At 34.9% G+C, this 23,987-nt stretch overlaps 1 protein-coding gene across 1 annotated transcript in view; it reads right to left on the bottom strand.

The window, feature by feature from the left end:
• Positions 1–23,987, bottom strand: part of GLIPR1L1 (GLIPR1 like 1) — a 35,956-nt gene that overhangs the window by 10,561 nt on the left and 1,408 nt on the right. The window contains exons 2-3 of the mRNA XM_078449667.2: positions 7,418–7,663; positions 3,798–3,898 (exon numbers count right to left, since the gene is read on the bottom strand). Coding sequence (XP_078305793.2) covers positions 3,798–3,898; positions 7,418–7,663 — 347 coding nt within the window. The remainder of the gene's footprint in view (positions 1–3,797; positions 3,899–7,417; positions 7,664–23,987) is intronic.

The raw sequence follows: 23,987 nt of genomic DNA, 5'->3' as shown, positions 1-23,987 counted from the left end.
TTCTCTTTCTGCTACTTTATTATTAGTGTATAGAAATGCAATGAATTTCTCTACATTGATTTTGTATCCTGCAACCTTACTGAATTCATTTATCAGTTCTAGTAGTTTTTTTGGTGGAGTTTAGGGTTTTCTATATATAATATCATGACATATGCAAATAATGAAAGTTTTACTTCTTCCTTACCAATCTGGATGCCTTTTATTTCTTTTTCTTCCTGATTGCTGTGTCTATGTTGAATAAAAGTGGTGAGAGTGGACATTCTTGTCTTGTTTCTGATCTTAGGGGGAAAACTCTCCGTTTTTTACCATTGAGTATGATATTAGCTGTGGGTTTTTCATATATGGCCTTTGTTATGTTGGCGTCTGTTCCCTCTAAACCTACTTTGTTGAGGGTTTTTTATCATGAATGGATGTTGTACTTTGTCAAATGTTTTTTCTGCATCTATTGAAATGATCATATGTTTTTCATCCTTTCTCTTATTGATGTGATATATCATGTTAATTGATTTGTGAATATTGAACCACCTTTGCATCCCAGGAATAAATCTCACTTGATCATGGTGAATGATTTTTAAATGTATTGTTGGGTTTGGTTTGCTAATATTTTGTTGAGAATTTTTGCATCTGTGTTCATCAGAGATATTGTCCTACAGTACTCCTTTTTTTGTGATGTCTTTATCTGGTTTTTCTATCAAGGTAGTAGCCTCATTGAATGAATTTTAAAATTTTCCTTTTTCTATTTTTTGGAATAGTTTGAGAAGACAAAGAATTACTTCTTTAAATGTTTGGGAGAATTCACCTGTGAAGTCATCTGGTTCTGAACTTTTGTTTTTTGGGGAGTTTTTTGATTACTGATTCAATTTCATTTCTGATAATCAATCTGATCAAATTTTCTACTTCTTCCTGATTCAGTTTTTGTAGGTTATATGTTTCTAGGAATTTATTCATTTCTTCTAGGTTGTCCAATTTGTTGGTATATAATTTTTCATAATATTCTCTTAGAATTTTTTATATGTCTATGGTATCATTTGTTATTTATTCTCTTTCATTTATGATTTTATTTGAGTACTGCCACTGTCTTTTTTTTTTTTTTTTCAGTGAGTCCAACTAAAGGTTTATCAATTTTGGTTATCTTTTCAAAGAACCAGTTTCTAGTTTCATAAATTTGTTCTATTGTGTGTCTTTCTTTCTTTCATTCTTTTTTTCTTTCTTTCCTTTTTTTTTTTAGTTTCTATTTTGTGTATTTCTGCCCTAATCTTTATTATATCTTTCCTTCTGATGTTTTGGGGTTTTTTCTTTTTCTTTTTTAAACGTTTATTTATTTATTTTGAGAGAGAAAGAGAGACTGTGAGTAGGGGAGGGGCAGAGAGAGAGGGAGAGAGTCCCAAGCAGGCTCCAAGCTCAGCACAGAGCCTGATGCGGGGCTTAATCACACAACCCTGGGATCATGACCTGAGCAGAAATCAAGAATCAGATGCTTAACCAACTGAGCTACCCATGTGCCCCTGTTTCTTTTCTTTTTGAGCTCCTTTAAGTAAAGGTTAGGTTATTTATTTGAGATTTTTCTTGCTTCTTGCAGTAGGTTTGTATTATTATAAATGTCCATCTTAGAGCAGCTTTTGCTGCATCCCAAAGGTTTTGGACTGTTGTGTTTTCATTTTCATTTGTCTCCATGTATTTTTTGTATTTCCCCTTTGATTTCTTATTTGACTCATTTGTTGTTTAGTAGGATATTATTTAACCTCTGTATATTTATGTTCTTTACAGACTTTTTCTTGTGGTTGATTTCTTGTTATTTCTGTCTTTATATTTAAAGTGTGCTTTCATAGGGGTGCCTGGCTGTGTCAGTCAGTGGAGCATGTAACTCTAGATCTCAGGGTTCTGAGTTAGAACCCCACATTGGGTGTAAAGATTACTTAAAAATAAAATCTTAAAAGAAATAAAATGTGCTCCTGCAGGCAGAATATAATTGGTTCTTGAGTTCTTATCCAATCTTGCAATCTCCTCCTTTTATTTTGGGTATACCATTTACATTTGATGTGATTATTGATTCAAGTTAGGTTGAGGCTATCATTTTATTTATTCTGTTTGTCTCATCTGTTTGTTGTTCCCTTTTCCTCTTTTTTTGCCTTTCTTTGTATTAATTGAATATTTTGAAATCTAATTTTACATGCTTTGCTGGTGTCTTTGCTATAGCTGTTTGTTTTATTATTTAAGTAGTTACTTTAGGGTTTATAATATGTATCTTCTACTTAACACAGTCAAGTTAAATTATTGCATTTAATGTAGAGTAGAAGAACTTTAATATACTTCCATTTTTCTCTTTTAACCTTTGTGCTACAGTTCTCACATATTTTAATTTTATGTAGTTGTAACTCTCACAATATACTGCTGTTATCTTTAATTAAATAATTATCTTTGAAAGAGAGTTAAATAATAAGAAAAACATCCTATATATTACCCATGTGGTTACCATTTCCAATGGTTTGTTAATTTTGAAAGATTTTCAAAAGATATAAAATTTTCAGTGGACAGTTTTTTTTTCTTCCAGTATTTAAAGATATTGCTGTTCTGTCTCTGACATTATTTCCACTGAAAAATCTATCATCCTTATCTTTTCCTCTGTATGTAACATGTCTTAGTTGTCTGGTTGCTTTTAAAATTTTCTCTTATTAGTGGTTTTGAAATTTTTTATTTTAAGATGAGTTGGTGTAGTTTTCTTTCTGCAGATTTGGGATTTGTTAGCCTTCTTGGGTCAGTGAGTTTATAATTTTCCTTAAGCTTGGAAAGTTTTGGGCCATATTTCTTCAAATATTTTTCTGTCCCTGTCTTTCAGGAAACCATTTCTCCCTAAACTTATCTCACAGATAACTGATGCTCTTTTTATCTTTTTTGGATTCTTTTTTCTCTGTGTATTCTATTTTGAATGGTAATAAATAAGCATTCAGTGGTTCTGCAATTTCTCTGGTATTTATAAAAATTGTACTCTGCCCCAAGTTTTAAGGGTGTGTATTTGTCATTCTTGTTTTTATTTTTAACTGAGAGAGAACCATAGAAAATACAGAAAGAGATGTACACATTTTGTACCTCTCCATAGCAATTTTTGCACATATCAGATTGTTTTTGCAAATTATATATATTTATTCTTTACCTGTGTTTTCATTTTTTTGTACATTTTGTTTTTAAAATTTTGTTTGTTAAAAGAGATGAACTACTAACTGATTTTTATCTTCTTTCATGTTTCTATGTATTGGGATAAGAGTTCCAGAATTTCATTGTTTGGGATTCCCCTTAGGCTAATGTTCTATTTCCATTTAGATATAAAGTTATCAGCAAGGCAATTAAAAATTATGATATTCTTTTCCTAGAAAACTATGCTTTTCACTGTCATTCTCAATCATTTACTCTTCCCCAGTATGTTACACTAGATAAGCCTCTGCCACCCTATTTTGTGTTCCAAATATTTAGATATTACTGTGACAATGTATTTTGTTATCTTTTTTTTTAAACTTTAAAGTTTCCATAATATTCACTCTCAAGTTTAATTATTTCATGACAGGTATAATTTTTTTACATAAGGTAATATTCTCTCACCACCTTCTATTTTAATGTATTTCTTTTGAGTAGTGTCATAGAGAGAGACTTCACTTATCAATTTTAGTATATGTGCTGCCGAAGCGAGCACGAGACTTCACTTATCAAAAATATACTTGTCTCTTTAGTATAAGGTTCTATTTTGGAAACAATTCTTAACATGTATTTTAATTTAAAATATTTTGAATAGCAAAATAACTTACGCAGGTCCATAGTTGCATACATATATGGCAGTTTCATGGTTCCCAAGTGTAGGACACATTGTAATTGCACAACCGACTTTATATGAATTGGCCCAAACTACCTATAAGGAAAGGAATTTTAAAATAAAATATGTAAAACAACTTTATGGAAATAATGCATTATGAGAACAGGTCTAATCTTTATCATGCTATCAAAAATGAATGCATGCTATTTATTGTGTTTTTTTCCTTAATTTTTACTATTAAACAACTATTTTGTTAAGTCTGCTCTCCTGAGGCCTAACTAGTTTTTCCTCACTGTTAATTCTCATAAATCAAAAGGAGAATATAACATAAACAGTTATATTTTTTAGATGACTTATGAAATATATTTAAATTTTCTCCATGGGCATATCATACAAATGATATTAAAATCATAATATAAGGGAAAGCAATAATGAAATTTTCTTTCTTTTTATCAGAAATATTCTACTTCATTTATGATCACATTTCAAATTTTGTGGTCTTAACCATATTCTTACCTTTGTTAAGTCACAAGAGACAGACAGGGATAGAGATTAAGGACATAATGAGTTTACTGAAGAAAGATGCCTGACACAGATATGGTGAATCTTTATTTTTGTCTAGTTGCAAAGAATAGCAAAGTTATTCAAAAAGAAGAAGACTCCTATGGAAAACCAGACATGGGGAGAGAGAGAAAAAAAGTGAAGCAGATTACTATTTCTTTGTGACAACGATAGAAGGGAATTTTTCTCTCCATGAATGAATTAATGAATTAAGGGAGAATACTGATTTCCTCCATTTGAAAAGCAAAATCCTCCAAGGAAAGTTAAAATAGATTTTGACAACATAAATGAATTTTCTGAATTCATTTATTTTATAATTCGGTTAACAAAATTTATTAACATATTTTATAAACTGATGTGTTAGTCACTATTTCCCATGGCGTAGGTGTAGCCAGAATCAACAGTTTTGCAAAATATATTTTAATGCCTCTTTGGTTGCCTGAGAAAAAGCAAAGGGTAATAAGAAGGACAGTGAACTGAGAATTAAGAAATGAGTTTTGCTTCTAACCATGTCTGTGGCTTTAGAGACTGACAGATAAATTCTGACAGATAAATTCTAGTTTCCTACTTAATAAAATGAAATTAAGCTAGATCCAAAAGAGATCCTTTTCCTTTTGAATGTTTAAAAAAGTTAATAAGCTATACAACTGCAAGCATGTATATATTTTAGGAAACCATGTCTAAAAATTTGGTTCACGAATAAATGACAACTCCATAAAATTCTGTTTGTTTAATGTATCTAAGTTGTGATTCTGTTTTGGCTTTGGGAATGGTAAAAGTAAATATTGACTATGTGTAGGTTTAAAATGTATTGGTTTCATTAAAGGGACTAGATGTGACAATGCAAACACTGCTTGTAACTTCAGTATGAATATCTGCAATGGTAAATGCAAGAAAATTTTGGCTTATTTTGTTTAGAACATAAGCAAGATATAGTTGTTGAACCAATAGGAAGAATGCGCCCATTCCTAATTACCTAAGCATATGTGTAAATTAGCCAGTGAGGAGTGAACTTCCAATTCTGATGCAGCAATGCTAGGGGAGGAGGGTTATTTGGGAAAAGGTTCCTTTTTTCTGGAAACAAAAGAGAGAGAGTCAAAGGATTATATAAAGGTTGTAACTTGGTCTTGATGCCATATTAGGGATATTGCATTCTGCTTGTTATCAGTACACCTGACATTTGGATTCTATTCTTTCAATTCTATTCTATTCTATTGAATTCTATTGAATTCTATTCAATTTCTTTCTATTCTATTCTTTTCCCAGCAGTAGCCAAACTATATTCTTTGCAGACAACATCTATCCTGAGAAGAGTGTCCAGACTTACAGTGTCCTGTTATTGGGCAAAGGGTGAATAGAGGGGGAGCATGGAAGCTGCTAACCTCTTTGTTCAGTGCTTCTCTGATAAAAATGACTTGCTTTGAGTCATTGTATACATCTTATACAGATGAGTAAGTTTGGAGAAGACAGCCCTTTCTGTCACTCAAATGAGGCTTCATAGGAGCTCAGTGCCATTTTCAGGATTGGCTTAGCTTAAAAGTGACCTCTACTTCTCACCAAAAATTCCCACTGAAACAACCAGAATACTTGGAAAAATAACAGGAAATAATGTTTTCAAGGTACTAACATCAGGCAACTAACATCAATGCCCGCTGTGGTTTGAGAGGAAAAGATTCAGGCTGTACAATTGTTCCACATTATTGCTGTGAGTTTCCAGGTCATGGCAGGGGAAGTGGGGGGGTTGAGGTGTGGGAAACCAGGAGAAGCTTGATGGATTCACACAGCTGAATTCAGCTGATTCAGAGGCAGAGTTGAAAATGTGGGGAGACCAAGGAGGCAGGAACATAGCACCGGGGTGGTAAAAATCGTATAGTGACACAACTATAGCGATCTACAAGGAGTCTTCACCATCAATTCAGCAGAGCATTAATCAGCATGCATGTGAAGAAACTACCCTAGGTCTGGGAAAGAACTACCTATAAAAACTAGAGGAAAGAATGCTAAGACTTAAACAGGGCTAGGAAGGGAGCCTATTTCTACTAGCCACACTGGAAAATATCAATTTCTGGGGCATTGGGTAGAATCTGCATAAGAGTCTTGCCTTACAGGAACCAATTTTCAGATGATGTAACTATCCCAGAAGACAGTTCAAGAATATTTATAGTTATATAAATAAATGCAGCATCCAAAAAGGCAAAATTTACAAAGTTGAAAATATAATGAAATTTCTCCAGTGGGGTAAGTAGCAGGAAAATTTGACCCATAACGAAGAGGAAAAATCAATCCATTTAAACTAACACAGAACTAACATGGATGGTAAATTAGGAAGGAAAACATTAGAATAGTGAGTATAACTGTATCCCATGTGATTAAAAAGCTAGATGAAAGATTAAACATACTAGATACAGTCATTGATGATATTAAAAGAGGAAAAAATAGTGAACTTAAGGTATAGCAATAGGACTCTTTGAAATTAATCATAGAGGGGAAATAATCAAGAGAGAAGAAAACATCAGTCAACTATGGAAAAACTTCAAGTGGTCTTCTACATGGGTAACAACTCTGAAGGGAGGAACAAGTGAGAATGGTAAATATTTGAAGAAATAATGGCAAACATTTTTCAAAATTTGATTTAAACCATAGACCTACAGTTCCCAGAAGCTTAGTAAATGGCAGCACAAAAAGCATGAAGAAAACTGCAGTGCATTATTATGAAACTGCTGGAGACCTGTAATAATGGGAAACGGTTTAAAGGCAGAGCAAAAAGACACATTAAATACGAAAGAATAAATAAAAGATTATAGTAGATTTCTAGTTGGAAACAATGCAAGTGAGATGACAGTCTCACTTTTTAAGATTTTTAAACTCAGAAAAACAAAACAAATACACAAAAAAAATCAGTACATAGAATTCTATTCCCAGTATAAATAGCTTTCAAATAAAGGTGTATTTTTTAGATACTCAAAAGACACTTAAAAGAAAATGCTCAAAAAGTTGTCTTTTGATCGAAATGTGCATAAATAAGAACTAATCAATAAAATATCAAATATTTACCTGTGTGTAATGGCCACAAACTTTGGAACATGATAGGGTATTATAATCATAAAATGCAGTTTCATTAAACCAAGCAATAACAGCAAATCTTGGTGAAAATATGCTGAATCCACCTAGCCAGATATTTTCTCCAACATATTGAAAAGTCGGAAGACATCCATAGGATTTTGATAAACAGGAGTTGTGTTTGAACTTGCACTTGTTTGCCCACGCTTTAGCAACCTGCGCTAAACCATCATCCCAAGTCTGAAAGAAAAGAATTTAAATTCAATTGTGCATGTTTGCTTGGATTAAAGTTATTCTAATGATTGTAATCAATTCAACTTTTTAAAAATTTATTTTAATAAAAAAATAGATTTTTTTTGTATTATGTTTGTAGTTAGTCATTATTTTTAGTTCTGCTTCAGAAACATTTAGTACCCATTCTATGACAGTTTATCTTTGTATTTCCAATACCTCGCAGATGGCCTGGTACAGTAGAGGCACTCAACAAATGCCTCTTTTGAATGTGATTTAAATAAGCCAAGAGTTCTTGGTTTAGTAATTCAGGTCATGAAAATACATCATAAGTGAAAGATGAATACCCATTCATAGTTAAAAAGAGAAAATGCCTCTTAGATTGCTAGGAATAAAATGTTTTTAATTTGATTAAGAATATCTACCAAAACCAAAAACAAACAAAAAACTCTTCCATGGGCATCAAGATATAATGGTAAGATATTGAAAGCTTTCCCCCCAAATTGGGAATGTAACAAGATGTCTCATTATTTTTATTTAAAATAATACAGGGGACAGGACACCTGGGTGGCTCAGTCGATTGAACAATCAGCTATTGATTTCAGTTCAGGTCATGATTTCGAAGTTCGTGACATCAAGCCCTTCATCAGGCTCTGAACTGACAGTGTGGAGCCTGCTTGGGATTCTCTTTCTCTTTCTCTCTGCCCCTCCCCTGCTCTTTCTCTCTCAAGATAAATAAACATTAAATTAAAAAAAATAATAAAACAAAATAATAAGGGGGTTAGGTGGTATAATAAAATATGTGAGCTATAAATACATAATAAAAAAGATATGAAATGTATCATTATTGGAATCTATTATTATTCATACATAACAAGACTGGGTTACATAGAAAATTCAAGTGAATGCACCAACAATACTGTATGAAAAAGTGAAATTATCAGTTCCAAATGCTAGGAAAATACACAAAATTGTATTTCCATATATACTTTAGAAACAAATAGCTTCAAAGATAACAAATATATAAAAATATATCCAATAAATGACATAAAAAATCTGTACACTGAAAAACTACAAAATATCACTAAGATAAATTTGTAAAGACTTAACTAAATGAATAGATATAAAATGTTTATGAACTGGGACAGTTAATATTAGGATTGGATTTTGAAATTTAAAGCATTTCTAAAGAAAATCCACATAACTTTTTCTTTTTTGGTGGAAATTGATTTCAAAATTCAAAGTAAGTCTTTGAATATAGACAGTATTTTTTTAATTTAATTTTTTATTTTTTAAAATTTACATCCAAATTAGTTAGCATATAGTGCAACAATGATTTCAGGAGTAGATTCCTTAGTGTCCCTTACCCATTTAGCCCATCCCTCCTCCCCCAATCCCTCCAGTAACCCTCAGTTTGTTCTCCGTATTTATGAGTGTCTTCTGTTTTGTCCCCCTCCCTGTTTTTATATTATTTTTGTTTCCCTTCCCTTATGTTCATCTGTTTTGTCTCTTGAAGTCCTCATATGAGTGAAGTCATCTGATTTTTGTCTTCCTCTGACTGACTAATTTCACTTAACATAATACCCTCCAGTTCTATCCACGTAATTGCAAATGGCAAGATTTCATTCTTTTTGATTGCTGAGTAATACACCATTGTATAGATATACCACATCTTCTTTATCCATCCATCCATCGATGGACATTTGGGCTCTTTCCATACTTTGACTATTGTTGATAGTGCTGCTATAAACATGGGAGTGCATGTGTCCCTTTGAAACAGCACACATGTATCTTGTGGATAAATGGCTAGTAGTGCAATTGCTGGGTCGCAGGGTAGTTCTATTTTTAGTTTTTTGAGGAACCTCCATACTGTTTTCCAGAGTGGCTTCACCAGCTTGCATTCCCAGCTAAGACAGTCTTTAAAAAGTAGAACAAAGCTAGAGGACTTACTGTACCAGATATCAAGGCGTCATAAATCTACATACATACTCTATATAATTTCAATTGTCCTGAATTTGTTATTTTCATTTTATGGCTCAGAATATGGCCAATTGTGGTTAATGTTCCAAGGCACTTCCTAAGAATGTATATTATTTAAGTGGAGTGTTCTTCTGTAAATGTCAATTAGATCCTAGTTGGTTAATGGTATTAGGTTCTTCTACATTCTTGCTGATTTTCTGTCTGCCTGTTGAGAGAAGAGTGTTGAGATTTCCAAATATAATTGGGAACTTTTCTATTTTTCAAGTTGTATCAGTTTTCCTTCCTATATTCTAAAGGTCTGTTTTTTAGGGCATATAAAACTTTAATTAAAATTTCTTTAATGAATTGATTGTTGTATCATTATGTAATGTTGTTCTCTGGTAATTTTCTTTGCTCTGAAATCTACTTTATCTGATATTAATAAAGCTACTCCTACTTTCTTTTTTTAAGAAAAATTTTTAATGTTTATTTATTTCTGAGAGAGAGAAAGAGAGAGAGCATGTGCGTGCACAGAGAGAGGGGAGGGGCAGAGAGAAAAAGAGACACAGAATCTGAAGCAGGCTCCAGGCTCTGAGCTGTCAGCACAGAGCCCAAGGCAGGGCTGGAACTCAGGGACCTTGAGATCATGACCTGAACCTAAGTCAGACTCTTAACCAACTAAGCCACCCAGGCACCCCTATAAAGCCACTCATGCTTTCTTTTGATTATTATTTATATGACATGTCTTTCTCTAACCTTTTGCTTTCCACCTATCCAAATTATTATATTTGAAGTGACTTTCTTGGTTATAGCATATTGTTGGCTCACATTTTTAAAAAACCCATTCTGATAATCTGTTTTTTAGTTGATGTATTTGGACTATTTTACATTTAATGTACTTATTGATAAGTTAAAGCATAAGTTTACTATTTTATTGTTTATTTTTTATTTGGTCCCATTGTTTTTCATTCACTTGTTTCACTTTTCCTGCCTTCTTGTGAACTATTTGAACATTTTTTAGAATTCCACTTTGATTTATACATACTTCTTTTTAGTATATATATATATATATATATATATATATATATATATATATGTAATTTTTAGAGGTTGCTTTAGATATTACATAACTTATGTAACTTGTCACAAACTACTGGTGTCAGCATTTTACCAGTTTGAGTGAAGTATAGAAATATTACTTCCATTTAGGTTCCTTCACCACTCAGTCCACCAATACTATAACTGTCTTAAATATTTTTTCTACATGCCTTAAGAACCATATCAAACAATATTATAATTTTTGCTTCAACTGTCTAACATAATTTAGAAAACATTAAGGAAAAATGGTTTCTTATATTTACCCATACTTTTACTTTTTGCTTTTTTCTTCACTCCTGATGGTCCAAGAGTCTTGTTTCATCATTATCTTAGTGTTTGAAGAATTTCCTTAGCTATTCTTTTAGAGTGGGTCTGCTTATGACAAATTATCTTAGTTCTCCTGAATCTGTGGATTAATTTCACCTTCATTCCTGAAGTATATTCTCCTTCTGGGTAGGATTCTTGGTTGACTATTCTTTGAAATTGAAATTGAAATTGAAAATGTTGTGCCACTTCCTTTGGGCCTCCATGGATTTGGATTAGAAGTTTGATGACCTTGAAATTGTTGTTTTCCATTAGGTAATGCATTGCTTTTTTCCCACTGCTTTAAACATTTTTCCTTGTCTTAAATTTTCTAAAATTTGATTATGATGTATCTTGGCATGAACTTCTTTGAGTTCATCACATTTGGGCCTCACTCAGATTTATGTCCATGTTTGTACCCAAATTTTGGAAGTTCTCAGCCATTATTTCTTAAGATGTTTTTTTCTCCCCCTCCCTATCTTTCTCTATTCCTTTTGAGACTCCAATGACACACATAGATATTTTGTTCTTGCTTTATAGATCCCTATCTGTTCACTTTTTCCCTTTGGTCCATTTTCTCTCTGTTGTTCAGATTTTGTAATTTCTATTGTTCTATCTTCAAGTTTACTGATTTTTTTTCTTTTGTCATTTTCATTCAACTGTTGCGCCCATCCAGTAAGTTTTTTTTTAAGTAATCTCTACACCCAACATGGGGTTCAAACTCATGACCCCAAGATCAAGAGTCTCATGCTCTACTGACTAAGCCAGCAGGTACCCATCCAGTGAATTTTTTATTTTGGTTATTATATTTTTCAGTTGTAAAATGTCCATTTAAATCTTCTTTATAATTTCCTTTTCTTTGCTGATACTTTCTATTTTTTCATTTGTTTTAAGCATTTTTATAATTCCTCTTTGAAGCATTTTTATGATGAGCCCTTTAAAATTCTTGTGAGACAATTCTTATGTCTCTGTCATCTGGGTGTTGGTGTCTGTTGTCTTTTCTTATTCATATTGAGATTTTTCTGGTTCTTGGTATGATGAGCGATTTTTCATTGTGTGCTTAACTTTTTGAATTTTATGTTATGAGACTCTAGGTTTTATTAAATCCTCCTGTTTTCGCAGGTCTTCACTAAAACTGCTCCAGTGGGGAAAAAGGGACACCACCTCTTTATCACTTGATTGGTGGGTGAAAGTCCAGACTCCCCACTCTTACTAACCCTGTAGGAGGGATACCTTGTTATTACTGGAAGGAGATGGATATCCAGGTTCCCCTTTTGCTTTTGCTGACATCATCATCCCACTGGGAGAGTAAGGGTTGCCTTTTTATTACCAGGTAGGATGAAAATCTAAGCTCCCTACTCAGCCTCCACTAGCACCATGGGAGGTGGTTATGAGGGACACTTCATTACTTCTGTGTGGTAGTGAAAGTCCAGGTTCCATAATTGGCCTCTTCAGATACCATCCTGGCTGGGAGGGAAGGGGCACCATATTATTGCCTCATGAGGGCGAGAAGCCTCCTCTGACACAACACTGGTAGAGAGGAGGTGGGAGGGGTCCCTTACTAGCATAGGTCAAGGATGATAGTCTAGGCTCTCCACTTAGCCTTTGCTAAAAAAGATAGGAGGATTGTTGCTTCCCCTCCCCATCCCCATATTTGTCCAAAGTTGGATGGTTATCAAAGAAAAGAAAAAAGAAACATTTCTTCCTGACTAGGTTGCCCTTTTTCTTTGTCAAGAGAGAGCAGACTTTTCTTGAGGCTTTTATTTTCTGTATCCATTGGCATTTCTGGGATTTAGGCTTCTGTCATATCTAGTCCAATATATACAGGAGTCAAAGAGGAAATACACGGAGCTCACTTTGTGTCATTTCTTGAGTCTGGAGTCTCTGGCTACTTTGCTTTTTTATCTCTCCAACTTTAAGAGTCTTCTAGGGGCACCTGGGTGGCTCAGTCGGTTAAGCATCCAACTTCAGCTCAGGTCATGATCTTGTGGTTTGTGGGTTTGAGCCCCACATTGGACTCTGCTGAGAGCTCAGAGCCTGGAGCCTGCTTCGGATTCTGTGTCTCCCTCTTCCTCTGCCCTTCCCCCACTCACAGTTTTTCTCTCTCTCCCTCTCTCTCTCAAAAATAAAGATTTAAAAACATTAAAAAATATCTCATATATATGTCATATATATAATATGAGGTTTTTATCTATATTTAATGGGAAGGATAGTGCACATGGATATACTCCATCTTGTCGCTAAGATGATTTCTTAAGTTTTTTGCTCATTGTATGTTCCATTCCTATCTCCATAATTCCAAAAAGGCATTCCAAGTAGGTAGACAGACATTCTGTAATTCTTTGCCTCAAGATTTTTGGCATGCCAGAAAGTTTAAGTAGCTAAAAATAAAGGGGTGCCTTGATGGCTCAGTCAGTTAAGACTCCAACTCTTGATGTGGGCTCAGGACATGACCTCACAGTTCCTGGGACTGAGCCCTGCATCAGCCTCTGCACTGACAGTGTGGAGTCTGCTTGGGGTTCTCTCTCCCCCTCCCTCTCTTTCTACCCCTCTCCAGCACTCTTTCCGCTCAAAATAAATAAATAAACTTAAAAACAAAAAAGGAGGTAAAATTAAAGGCTACTGCCAGTATTACAATCACAGCCTTGAGTATACATCAAGATTTCAGACGGTAGCATGGTGGCCTCTGGAAAGTAGAATATCCAACATGGTTCTCCCAGCCTCCATCAGTATTTCTGTGTCATTGGACTGTGTTGGGTGCATGTCCAAACCCGGAAGGGTAATGATATTGGCATCTCAATGGTGACTAGTTTGGAAGGATAATAATGATTATTGACTTGATTACTTAAGATGATTCACCTATCTTTTGGAACAAAGACCCCAGGTTTTTTGCTTTTTGTATAACAATAGGGGGAAAGGAGTCCCCAGAATGTTTAAGATCACATTTTTAATCCCCTTGTCAATGTGAGGACTAAACATTACAATTAGGGTAATTTAATGGTAATAAATGAATGACATTTCATTTTCATTTTAAGATTGTAGATTTAAATTCATACTACTAATTTCATTGGTTAACTTTCTACATTTTTTGACACTTTAATCACTCATATTCCTTCAAACTACAAAAATTGTTACATGAAAGTTTGTTTACAGTAGCCAAGAGAGACTTCAGCAGCTCTCAGAGGACAGATCATAATTTACTCTTCTGAAAAAATGACTAGACTGAGTGATGAGTTCTCATATACCACCCTTCACCAAAAATTATACATACTTGAAAGAGGTAAGATACCACAAGGACAGAGCCTCTATTTTTCTCACAGCCACTATAAGACAGATGTAATTACAGAATCAAACAAACAATAAATCGGCAATAGCAAACAAATGTTTTCAAGCCAGGCCTTCTCACTTATATTCCTTGCTAGAAACCAATTCATTCCTTTTCCAAGATATTTCAGTTTAGCTATAAACTCTGGAAAGCTTTATCTCCTCTTATGCGTGTGAAAATCCTTGTCTTTTGCCTGAATCATTGAGAGGTTTCTCTATTTTAAAAGAAAAGGAAAAAAAAAAAAGAAAGAAAAGACCAGCTTAAATCTGGTATATATTTTTAAAGAAAATATATTAGTTAAAACATAGTTCTAATGTAGAATAACTTGTGTCAAGTCATCCCCTACCCAAAGTACGGTACAAGTGAAAATTATTCTATCATTCTAATTAAGACCTAGTCTTAATATACAAATGATTTGGGATGAGGACTGGGTGTTGTATGGAAAATAATTTGACAATAAATTATATTTAAAAAAATACATATATATATATCTATATATATACACACACACAAATGGTGAACACAACATCTTTGAAAGAACAGGAATTAATATCTGATGGCAAAGGAATTATATCCATTAAAAACATGTATTGCAAGTCAGTTCAAACATGCATAGTATGTGTATAAATTATAATGATCTAGGTATATGTATAACTGCAAAAATCTAGTTGCATTTTGGAATTCTCAGGAACTCTTTGAAGCCCATTTTTTCCCCTGATTGAACAGCATAATTAAAAATCTTTCTTGGGGCGCCTGGGTGGCTCAGTCAGTTAAGCGTCCGACTTCAGCCAGGGTCACAATCTCGCGGTCCTTGAGTTCAAGCCCCGCGTCGGGCTCTGGGCTGATGGCTTGGAGCCTGGAGCCTGCTTCCGATTCTGTGTCTCCCTCTCTCTCTGCCCCTCCCCCGTTCATGCTCTGTCTCTCTCTGTCTCAAAAATAAATAATAAACGTTAAAAAAAATTAAAAAAAATCTTTCTAAAAAATATTTTAAAAGGGGCGCCTGGGTGGCTCAGTCAGTTAAGCGTCAGACTTCGGTTCAGGTCATGATCTCATGGTCCCTGAGTTCCAGCCCCACATTGGGCTCTGTGCTGACAGCTCGGAACCTGGAGCGTGCTTCAGATTCTGTGTTTCCCTCTCTCTCTGCCCCTCTCCCTTCATGCTCTGTCTCTGTCTCAGAAATAAATAAACATTAAAAAAAATTAAAAAAAATATTTTAATGACACCTTAGATCTGGTAATGCTTTCACCTAAAACTAAATTGCTATTAAGTCTCTAGTTCTATGGGAAAAATTCTATCAATATTCTGCCTTAACTTGTAAATAGAAGATTTTGACATGATTGTAGACATAAATTTTAAAAAGCCCAATCACCTGTTTTCTGCCTAGCCTAAACTCCAGTACACTCTGCAAGCTCTCCTGACCACAAGCCCTCATATTATGAAGTCCATCCATATCACAGAAGCTCCTCTACACAAGGAAGAATAAGAAAACCTACTAAGAGATTCTTCCAAATATAAACTAAAAACAAAGAGAATTATAATAATTTCATATGGAGAGTTCCCACACTATCTTTTTAAAAATATTCTTATATAAACATGATGCTTCTACTAGTGCTATGGCAAGAAACAGTATATTGTGCATAGAGTTGAGGGTGGGAGAATGCCTGCATGTTGCAGTGTGCTACTGAAGAATTTATGCTATATATGGATGATATAAAAAAGAATGATACTGAGTAATACAAATAGTATAACAGTCAATGTTCAAAATTCCTGAAAGGATTATAAGAAATGATGCCCATAACAAAAATAATACTTTATAAAATCAGATTTATTGAGGTATAATTGATATGATAGAACTTTACATATTTTATGTGTACAGTTTGATGAGTTTGGACATATGCAAACACCTACGATAGCGTCACCATAATCTGGGTAAAAGACATAACCAACACCTCCCAGAGTTTCCTTGTGTCCTTTTGATGTTGTTTGTTTTTGTGGTAAGAATATTTAACACGAGAGTTACCTTCTTCACAAATTTTGAAGTGCCCCATACTATATTGCTAACTATAGACACTATGCTATATGGCAGATTTCTAGAACGTATTCAACTAACATAACTGAAACTTTATACCCTTTGAATAACAATTCCCCAATACCTCAAGCACCTCACCCCCAACCCCAGCATTGTCAGCACAGAGCCCAACGTGGGGCTCAAACCCACGAACGATGAGATCATGACTTGAGTCTCAAATCAAGAGTCAGATGCTTAACTGACTAAGCCACCCAGGCACCCCAGGACTTTCCTTTTTTATGGCTGAATAATATCCCATTGCATGTATATACCACATTTTCCTTTTCCATTCATCTATTGATGGACCCTTGGGTTGTTTCTATATCTTGGCTATTGTGAATAGTACCACAGTGATCATGGAAGTGCAGGTATCTCTTCAAGATCTTGATTTCAATTTTTTGGCTATACACCCAGAAGTGGGATTTCTGGATCTTAGGGTAGCTCTACTATAATTTATTAAGCAATCTTCATACTGTTTTCCAGAACTGCAGCACAATTTTATATGCCCACTAACCATGTACAGTGTTTCCAATTTCTTTACAACCTCACAAACACTTATCTTAAATTTTATTTGTGTTATTACTAGTTGCCTCTAGGATAAAGATCTGCAATTAATAAGAAATGCAATTAATAAGATCTGCAATTAATAAGAACAGTGGTCTGAATATAAATGCCATATTAATTCAACACAAAAAAGGGAAGAAATGAGAAAAAATAACCTCTTACTTTATAATAGCAAGAGGATCAATAGATAGTTATTCTTCACATTGGTAAAGCAATTATCCAATGAATGACTTTGGGATCTCTGGTAATATTGCAGGTCAATGAGCTAACCAGGGTAAGGGTCCCAGCAAGGGACCCAGGGTCTTGTCTCAGCAAGAGAGGTTGAATCCAATTCACCTTCTCTCCAACTTGTGCCACTAAGGAATTAAATTGTTAAGCCACTAAAATTTCAGGGTCTATTTTATAGGACAGCCTAGACTAGCTTCATAAAACTTACTGCTCAAAGTAGAGTGAAGCCATAATAAAAATCTAAACTTAAACCACCCTGAGACCTAAGTAGGAAGGATTCCTGCTGTGGGCCCAGATTTTATAGGACATCACATATTACACACACACACACACACACACACACACACACAGGGTATTATAAAATGAAAGATTCTTCTCATTCTAACCTTAGCACATGTTCAGTGTGACCCACGACACCGACATGTTTTTAAAACAAGAGGCATTTATATGTGAATGGTAAAATAGTTTGTGAATATTGTTGCTGATGATGTAAGAGACAGACACTGCTTCAGAGTCCAGGGAAGATTTTAACTATGTTAACTCTTAGGTAAGAGAAAAGATCAACTTGTCAAATCTTTTAAAGCAACATGAAAGCAGTGGATTCTTACATAATATAATATTGTTTAGCAGAACTACTGAAGATCTATTTCCTTCCTTCTCTCTTCATGTTCCCATTTTTGGGGTAAGGAAGACATTTTTCAATGGTAACAATTTCCATCACTGTTAAGTAAGGGTAAATGTAGATCTGTATGTTACCTAAGTGAAGTATGACATCAGTTCTTTACATTGGCCACTAAATGGACATGATCACCAGAATGGTGAATTTTATATTTATACAAATATACAAGACTTAAATTTTCCAAAAAAAATTTCAATACTTAAAATCGTTATTCACCCATTAGACTTTGCCTTTTAATTTTAATAGTTTTGATTATTTCAGAAGTAAAAATTTAGTTACTGATTATATAAATGAAAATGAGCAGAATTATTCTGATTAAATCCAAATCTGAGCAAGGTAGGTGAAATCCCTGAAACCATACATTCTTTACTAAATAAAGATTGAATTACTGAGCAAACAATGAGATTGTATGTAGGTTTCCATTTTTATTCTTCCTTTAGCCCACAAATGTTGGTGGTAAGATTGCCTGAACCGTGTGGGGAATTTAACAGTTAGCTGGCAAGCAGTGAGGAAACTTATGTCAGAGGCAGGAATAACAGCAATCCATGTGATTCAGGGCCAAAACATCTGAAAAAATGTGATCTATAACACAGAATCATGAGTCCACTGAACTTGAAGCTCTAAGCAGAGACTGGAAAACAAAATAGTGGTTGTTGGTTGCGGTATGGGTTCAACACGATATTTTAAGAGTAAAAAACTGGCCAGCTTGGAGAAAGAAATGAAAGCTAGAGTCAAGAAATGTGGGGCTTTTGAGGCATGGAAAAGAACTGCTTCTATATAGCATATAATAAGATATGAGATCTTAAAAAGACTTTGAGAGACTAATGTCATAAAACTTTCGTGCGATTAGGGCAAAGAGGAGATGAAGAATGTGACTCCAAGGATATCTTCTTAAGTGATTAAAAGGTCCTTAGCAAATTAACAGATGAGGATGTACCCATTTCCCCAAAAGTCATATTTCAGGATAACTGGCATTAAGGTGAACAAGAAAAGCACCAAAGTGAGAAAACAAAGAAAGACTTGAAAATTTCTCCAATTGGTACTTTAAGTGTGGGTATTGGTATTTGGAATTGATTGGGGGCATATAGCTGAAAGACCTTCAGATTTTTTGAGACAGATGTATTCCCAAAGATATTGTAAACTTGTTACGAAAAAAGCCTATGAATAACTTGGATCTTAAACTTCCATGGGCAGAAAGCAATCTGAGAAGGTTATTGAAGGGGCGGACCTATGCCAGCCGACCATGTCTCCTCCCCTTGAGTAACAGGACTCCGACCCTTCCCCAGCCAATCAGCCAAGGCCACGACCCTTCCCCAGCCAATCGACTGAGGCCACAGCCATTACCTCACCAACTGCCCCTAGACCCCTATAAAACCTTTGTGCTTTTGAAACTCGCTCTCTCTCCCCGGTATCTCACCACTGTGTCGGTGCAGGTAAGAGACTGAGCTCGAGCTAGCTCGAATAAAGGCTCTTTTGCTTTTGCATCGGACTCAGCTCCCTGGTGGTCTTTGGGGATCACGAATTCTGGGCATAACGGTTATGCCCAGATGGTATATTTCCCAATGCCCAATTCATTTTGGCCAAGGAGGATGGTGAATAAGGAAGAACATTTTAGAGGGAGAAGATAAGATACCACAGAAAACAATGGACAAGGGAAATCCTACTTCCTTAATCAAAAAAACTTTTCTGACCTCCAGTATATTAGGTATGAATACTGTCTACTATCTAAAGATTTCATAATCATTCTGAACCAACAATTGCTGTGTGGTTCCTATTCTTCCACTTTCTCAGTAGAAGTGTTTGTTACGGTTATCTTGTCTTGTGTTGCCTTTGAATATTGTTTCTGTGGAGGACAGATAGAGGCACTAGGCCAAGAGTGTTCACAACTGACTTTGTTGGGTTGTTGCATTCTACTCAGAGATATTAGATTCAGATTCAGTAACTAAACAGGATATTGGGCTTATCCTTTGGAGGAGGACTTGAACTTATTCTGTTTATGGGATGGAAGGAATAAGTAAATATCTGATGACCATAAAAGCAGTCTGTGCTAGTGATAGTTAATGCAAGCATGCTAGGGTCATCAGACTAATTCTGGCCAGAGGGACCTGAGTGGGAATGACATATATCACCTCCAGGTCTGATTATAAAAATACATGTACAGCCCTCTAGCTTTCTCAATGGTGACTCTGAAAAACATATGTTGGCATGATGGAACCAAAATAAAATCAGCCCATGGCACTGCACGAAGAAGTGATGTGGAGAGTGGTCCAACCAGTATTGGACTTTGTGTGAGTGAGATACTAAACCTATATTGTTTAAAGAATTATGCTAAGTGAAACGAGCCAGACAATGAAAAAACAAATACTGTATGATCTTACTTACATGTGGAATCTAAAAAAACAAACTCATACATACAGAGAATAGATTGGTGGTTTATGGATATGGGGGGGGGGGTGAAATTGGTGAAGGAGGTCAAAAGGTGAAAACTTCCAGTTTTAAGGTAAATAAGTTCTGGGGGATGTACAGTAAAGCATGATGATGTGACTATATGCAACCATACTGCATTGTATATTTGAAGTGGCTAAGCTATTAGATCCTAAACATTCTCATTACAAGAAAAAGAAATTGTAACTATGTGAGGTGATGGACATTAACTCAATTTGTGGTAATCATTTCACAATATACATATACTGAATCATGTTGTATACTTAAATACAGTGTCATGTCAATAAAAAAATGGGGAAAAAAACGCCTGTGAGCTTTCAGGTTTCATTTGTTAACACAATAGTCTATCATTTCCTGATAAATATAGAAATTGATATGAGAAATGAGGTACTTAGTTTTCCTTGATGATTCAGTAGTGGAAGACTGGAGAAACTCCTATTAAAGTCCCAGCCAATAGTTAGCACTTCTGCTTCTGCCCAAGATGGAATAACAGGACTAGATTTACTTTCCCACTTGAAACAATAAAAATAAAATATATGAAACAACAGGTGTCGGCACACATAACATCAAGCAAAGAAAGACCAGTGCTCCCTGACAGGGAGACCGATAAGCTAAACTTCAGCCTGCTGCCTTGAGAGAATTTTCAGGCTATAAAGGAGTACCAGGTAAGAGAGACTTGCATAGAGAGAGAACTCCAAAGATGTTCAAAGGGTCCTGCTTGGATATTTGGCAGAGTAGTGATTAGCACATGCATATGAGGAACTTACCCAAGACCAGGGAATGAATCACTCAAAAAGATAAGGGAAATATTACCTAATGCTCACCCAGTCCTGGGAATAGTGCCTTTTTTCACTAGCCAGACTGGAAAAACCTCATAATCTTGGGAATTATGTAGAGTACTCAGCAGGATCTTGGCTTAATTGTGGGGGATATTTATCCTAGTCTAAACTACGGCTTTTGTGCAGCCCAACAAATCTTAAAAACGAGTCTAAAATGGATCAAAATGCCAAGTAACATGAATGCATGCCAGGAAAAAAATCCAGAATATTTATAGAAATACAAAAATAACCATCACCCAACAAGGTAAAATTAGCAATATCTGGTACCTGATAAGAAATTATCTGCATAGAGAGATGCAAGAAAATATAGGCCAAAATGAGCAGAAAAATCAATCAATGGAAATCCAAACAGAACTGACACAAATGTTAAAGTTAGTAGAAAAAGCAAGAATGAGAAAAAAAAATAATGAAAAGAGCATCAGTGAACTCAGTGGGAAACTTCAAATGGTATAATGTACGTGTAATTGGAGCCTCTAATATTTTAATAGATAATGCATAAAATTTTTCTGTTTTAATTAAAATCTGCGGATACAAAAAGTTCAAAGAACCCTAGGAAACATGAACAATGTGACACTAGGGCACATCAAATTGCTCAAAACCAAGGATGAAGAGAAATTCTTAAAATCAGCCAAAGGAAGAATACATATGATGTATATGGGAACCAAGAGAATGATCCAGCAGATTTCTCATCACAAATAATGTGAAAGAAGATAGAAGACGGTGCAGCAACATCTTTAAAGTTAAGCTTAGAATCCTACACACAATGATAATATCTAGCAAAAATTAAGGAGATCGAAAGTTGTCAAAAGATGCAAACTTCCGGTTATAAGATAAGTAAGTACTATCCATATAATGTACAACATGATTGATGAGGAGAACAAAGGCAAAAGAAATGTAGCTAAATTTAAATTACCTTACAACTTGCAGCCCATCAACAAATACTTGAGACAGAGCAGGACTTTCCTCTAAGAACTCACAATTGTATTAATATTAATGCTTTGCCAGAGGCAAGAAACAATTTTAGCTTGACAATAGCCAGATCTCCAGGATCCCGGAAATCTTTAACATATGAAAATCCTTTTGGAAAGTTCCTTAGTCTTTACCACCGACTCCCCCAACCCTCCCAACTTAGATGTATATAATCAATTGCCTTTACAATCCTAGCCCTGCTCTTTCTGCCCATGGGTCCTGTCCCCGTGCTTTAATAGAAACACGTTTTTGCACTGAAAACGTCTCAAGAATTCTTTCTTCACTATTTGCTCCTGGCCCACATCACATCACGATGACTATAGCTAACACTGCTGTATGATACATAGGAAAGTTAAGAGAGTAAATCCTATGAGTTCTCATCACAAGGAGAAATTTTTATCCTTTCTTCTTCTTTTTTTAAAATTATTTTTAATGTTTATTTATTTTTGAGAGAGAGAGAGGGAGAGACGGAGGAGACAGAGTGCGAGCTGGGAAGGAGCAGAGAGAGAGGGAGACACAGAATCCGAGGCAGGCTCCAGGCTCTGAGCTGTCTGCACCGAGCCCAATGCGGAGCTCCAACCCAAGAACCATGAGATCATGACCTATGTCAAAGTCAGATGCTTAACTGACTGCACCACCCAAGCGCCCCTTCTTTTTATAAACTGTATCTGTATGAGAAAATGGACATTAGCTGAACCTATTGTGTCATTCATTTCACAATATATGTAAAGCAAACCCTCATGCTGTATGCCTTAAGTTTATACTGTGATGCATGCCAATTATTTCTCATTCGACTGGAAAAAATATACAGTTAATGCAATCGCCTAATAGAGAAAAATATAAGGAGAAATAAAGCTTTTTTATAACATAAAAAGCTGATACGATTAAAAACCAACAGACTGAAGCATAAGAAATGTTTATGTCCCTTAAGCAGAAGGAAAATGATACCAAGTGGAAATATGGATCTAAACAACGAAATGAGGGGCACCTGGGTGGCTCAGTCGATTGAGCGTCCGACTTCGGCTCAGGTCATGATCTCGAGGTTTGTGAGTTCGAGCCCTGCATCAGACTCTGTGCTGACAGCTCAGAGCCTTGAGCCTGCTTTGGGTTCTGTATCTCCTCTCTCTCTCTCCCTCCCCGCCCCTGCTCACACTCTGCTTTCTCTCTCTCTCAAAAATAAATAAACATTAAAAAAAATTTTCTTAAACAAAGAAATAAAGAGTACCAGAAAATGTAAAGGGTTAAATAACAAAAACGTTTACATGTTTATAAACTCAAACATAAAACAAGGTAAATGCAAAGAAGGCTGGTTTCCATTCAGGTCTTCTCCACCCTATTCCTTTCTTCCCTCTTGCCTTCAGCTAGCTATTTAAATTTAAACTAATTTTATGTATATCTTTTTATTATTTCCTTTGGAAACCAAAGCATATATATGTGTGTGTTTATACAGAATGCACATATATGTAAACATATACACACATACATAAATACCATCTTAATGAAATAAGATAGTCCTTAAAAAAATACATTCAAATAAGTGTGGAGGAAATACTGTATAGAAAATCCATGTCATTGACCACCCTAACTTATTAGAAATTAAAGTACATATTACATATTAAAATATTTTAATAGTTCTGTATTAAAGAGATCAGTTTATTGTTGTTTAATCCAGTCCAGTGTTTCCCAAACCTATTTGAAACCTCTTCCCCCTCAAAAAATTCTTTCCCATGTAGCAGAATAGTGCAGTTTTAAATTGTGCTATTTGCTGAATGTGATCTTATAATACTTCCATTTTATGTACTTATTTAAAAAATTTTTTTAAATGTTTATTTACTTTTGAGAGAGAGAGAGAGAGG

This window comes from Panthera onca, chromosome B4, assembly GCF_046562875.1.
Source record: "Panthera onca isolate mPanOnc1 chromosome B4, mPanOnc1 haplotype 2, whole genome shotgun sequence".
NCBI classification, from domain to species: Eukaryota; Metazoa; Chordata; class Mammalia; order Carnivora; family Felidae; genus Panthera; species Panthera onca.
Note: the sequence above shows the minus strand (reverse complement) of the source record. Positions and strands in the feature narration are given on the sequence as shown.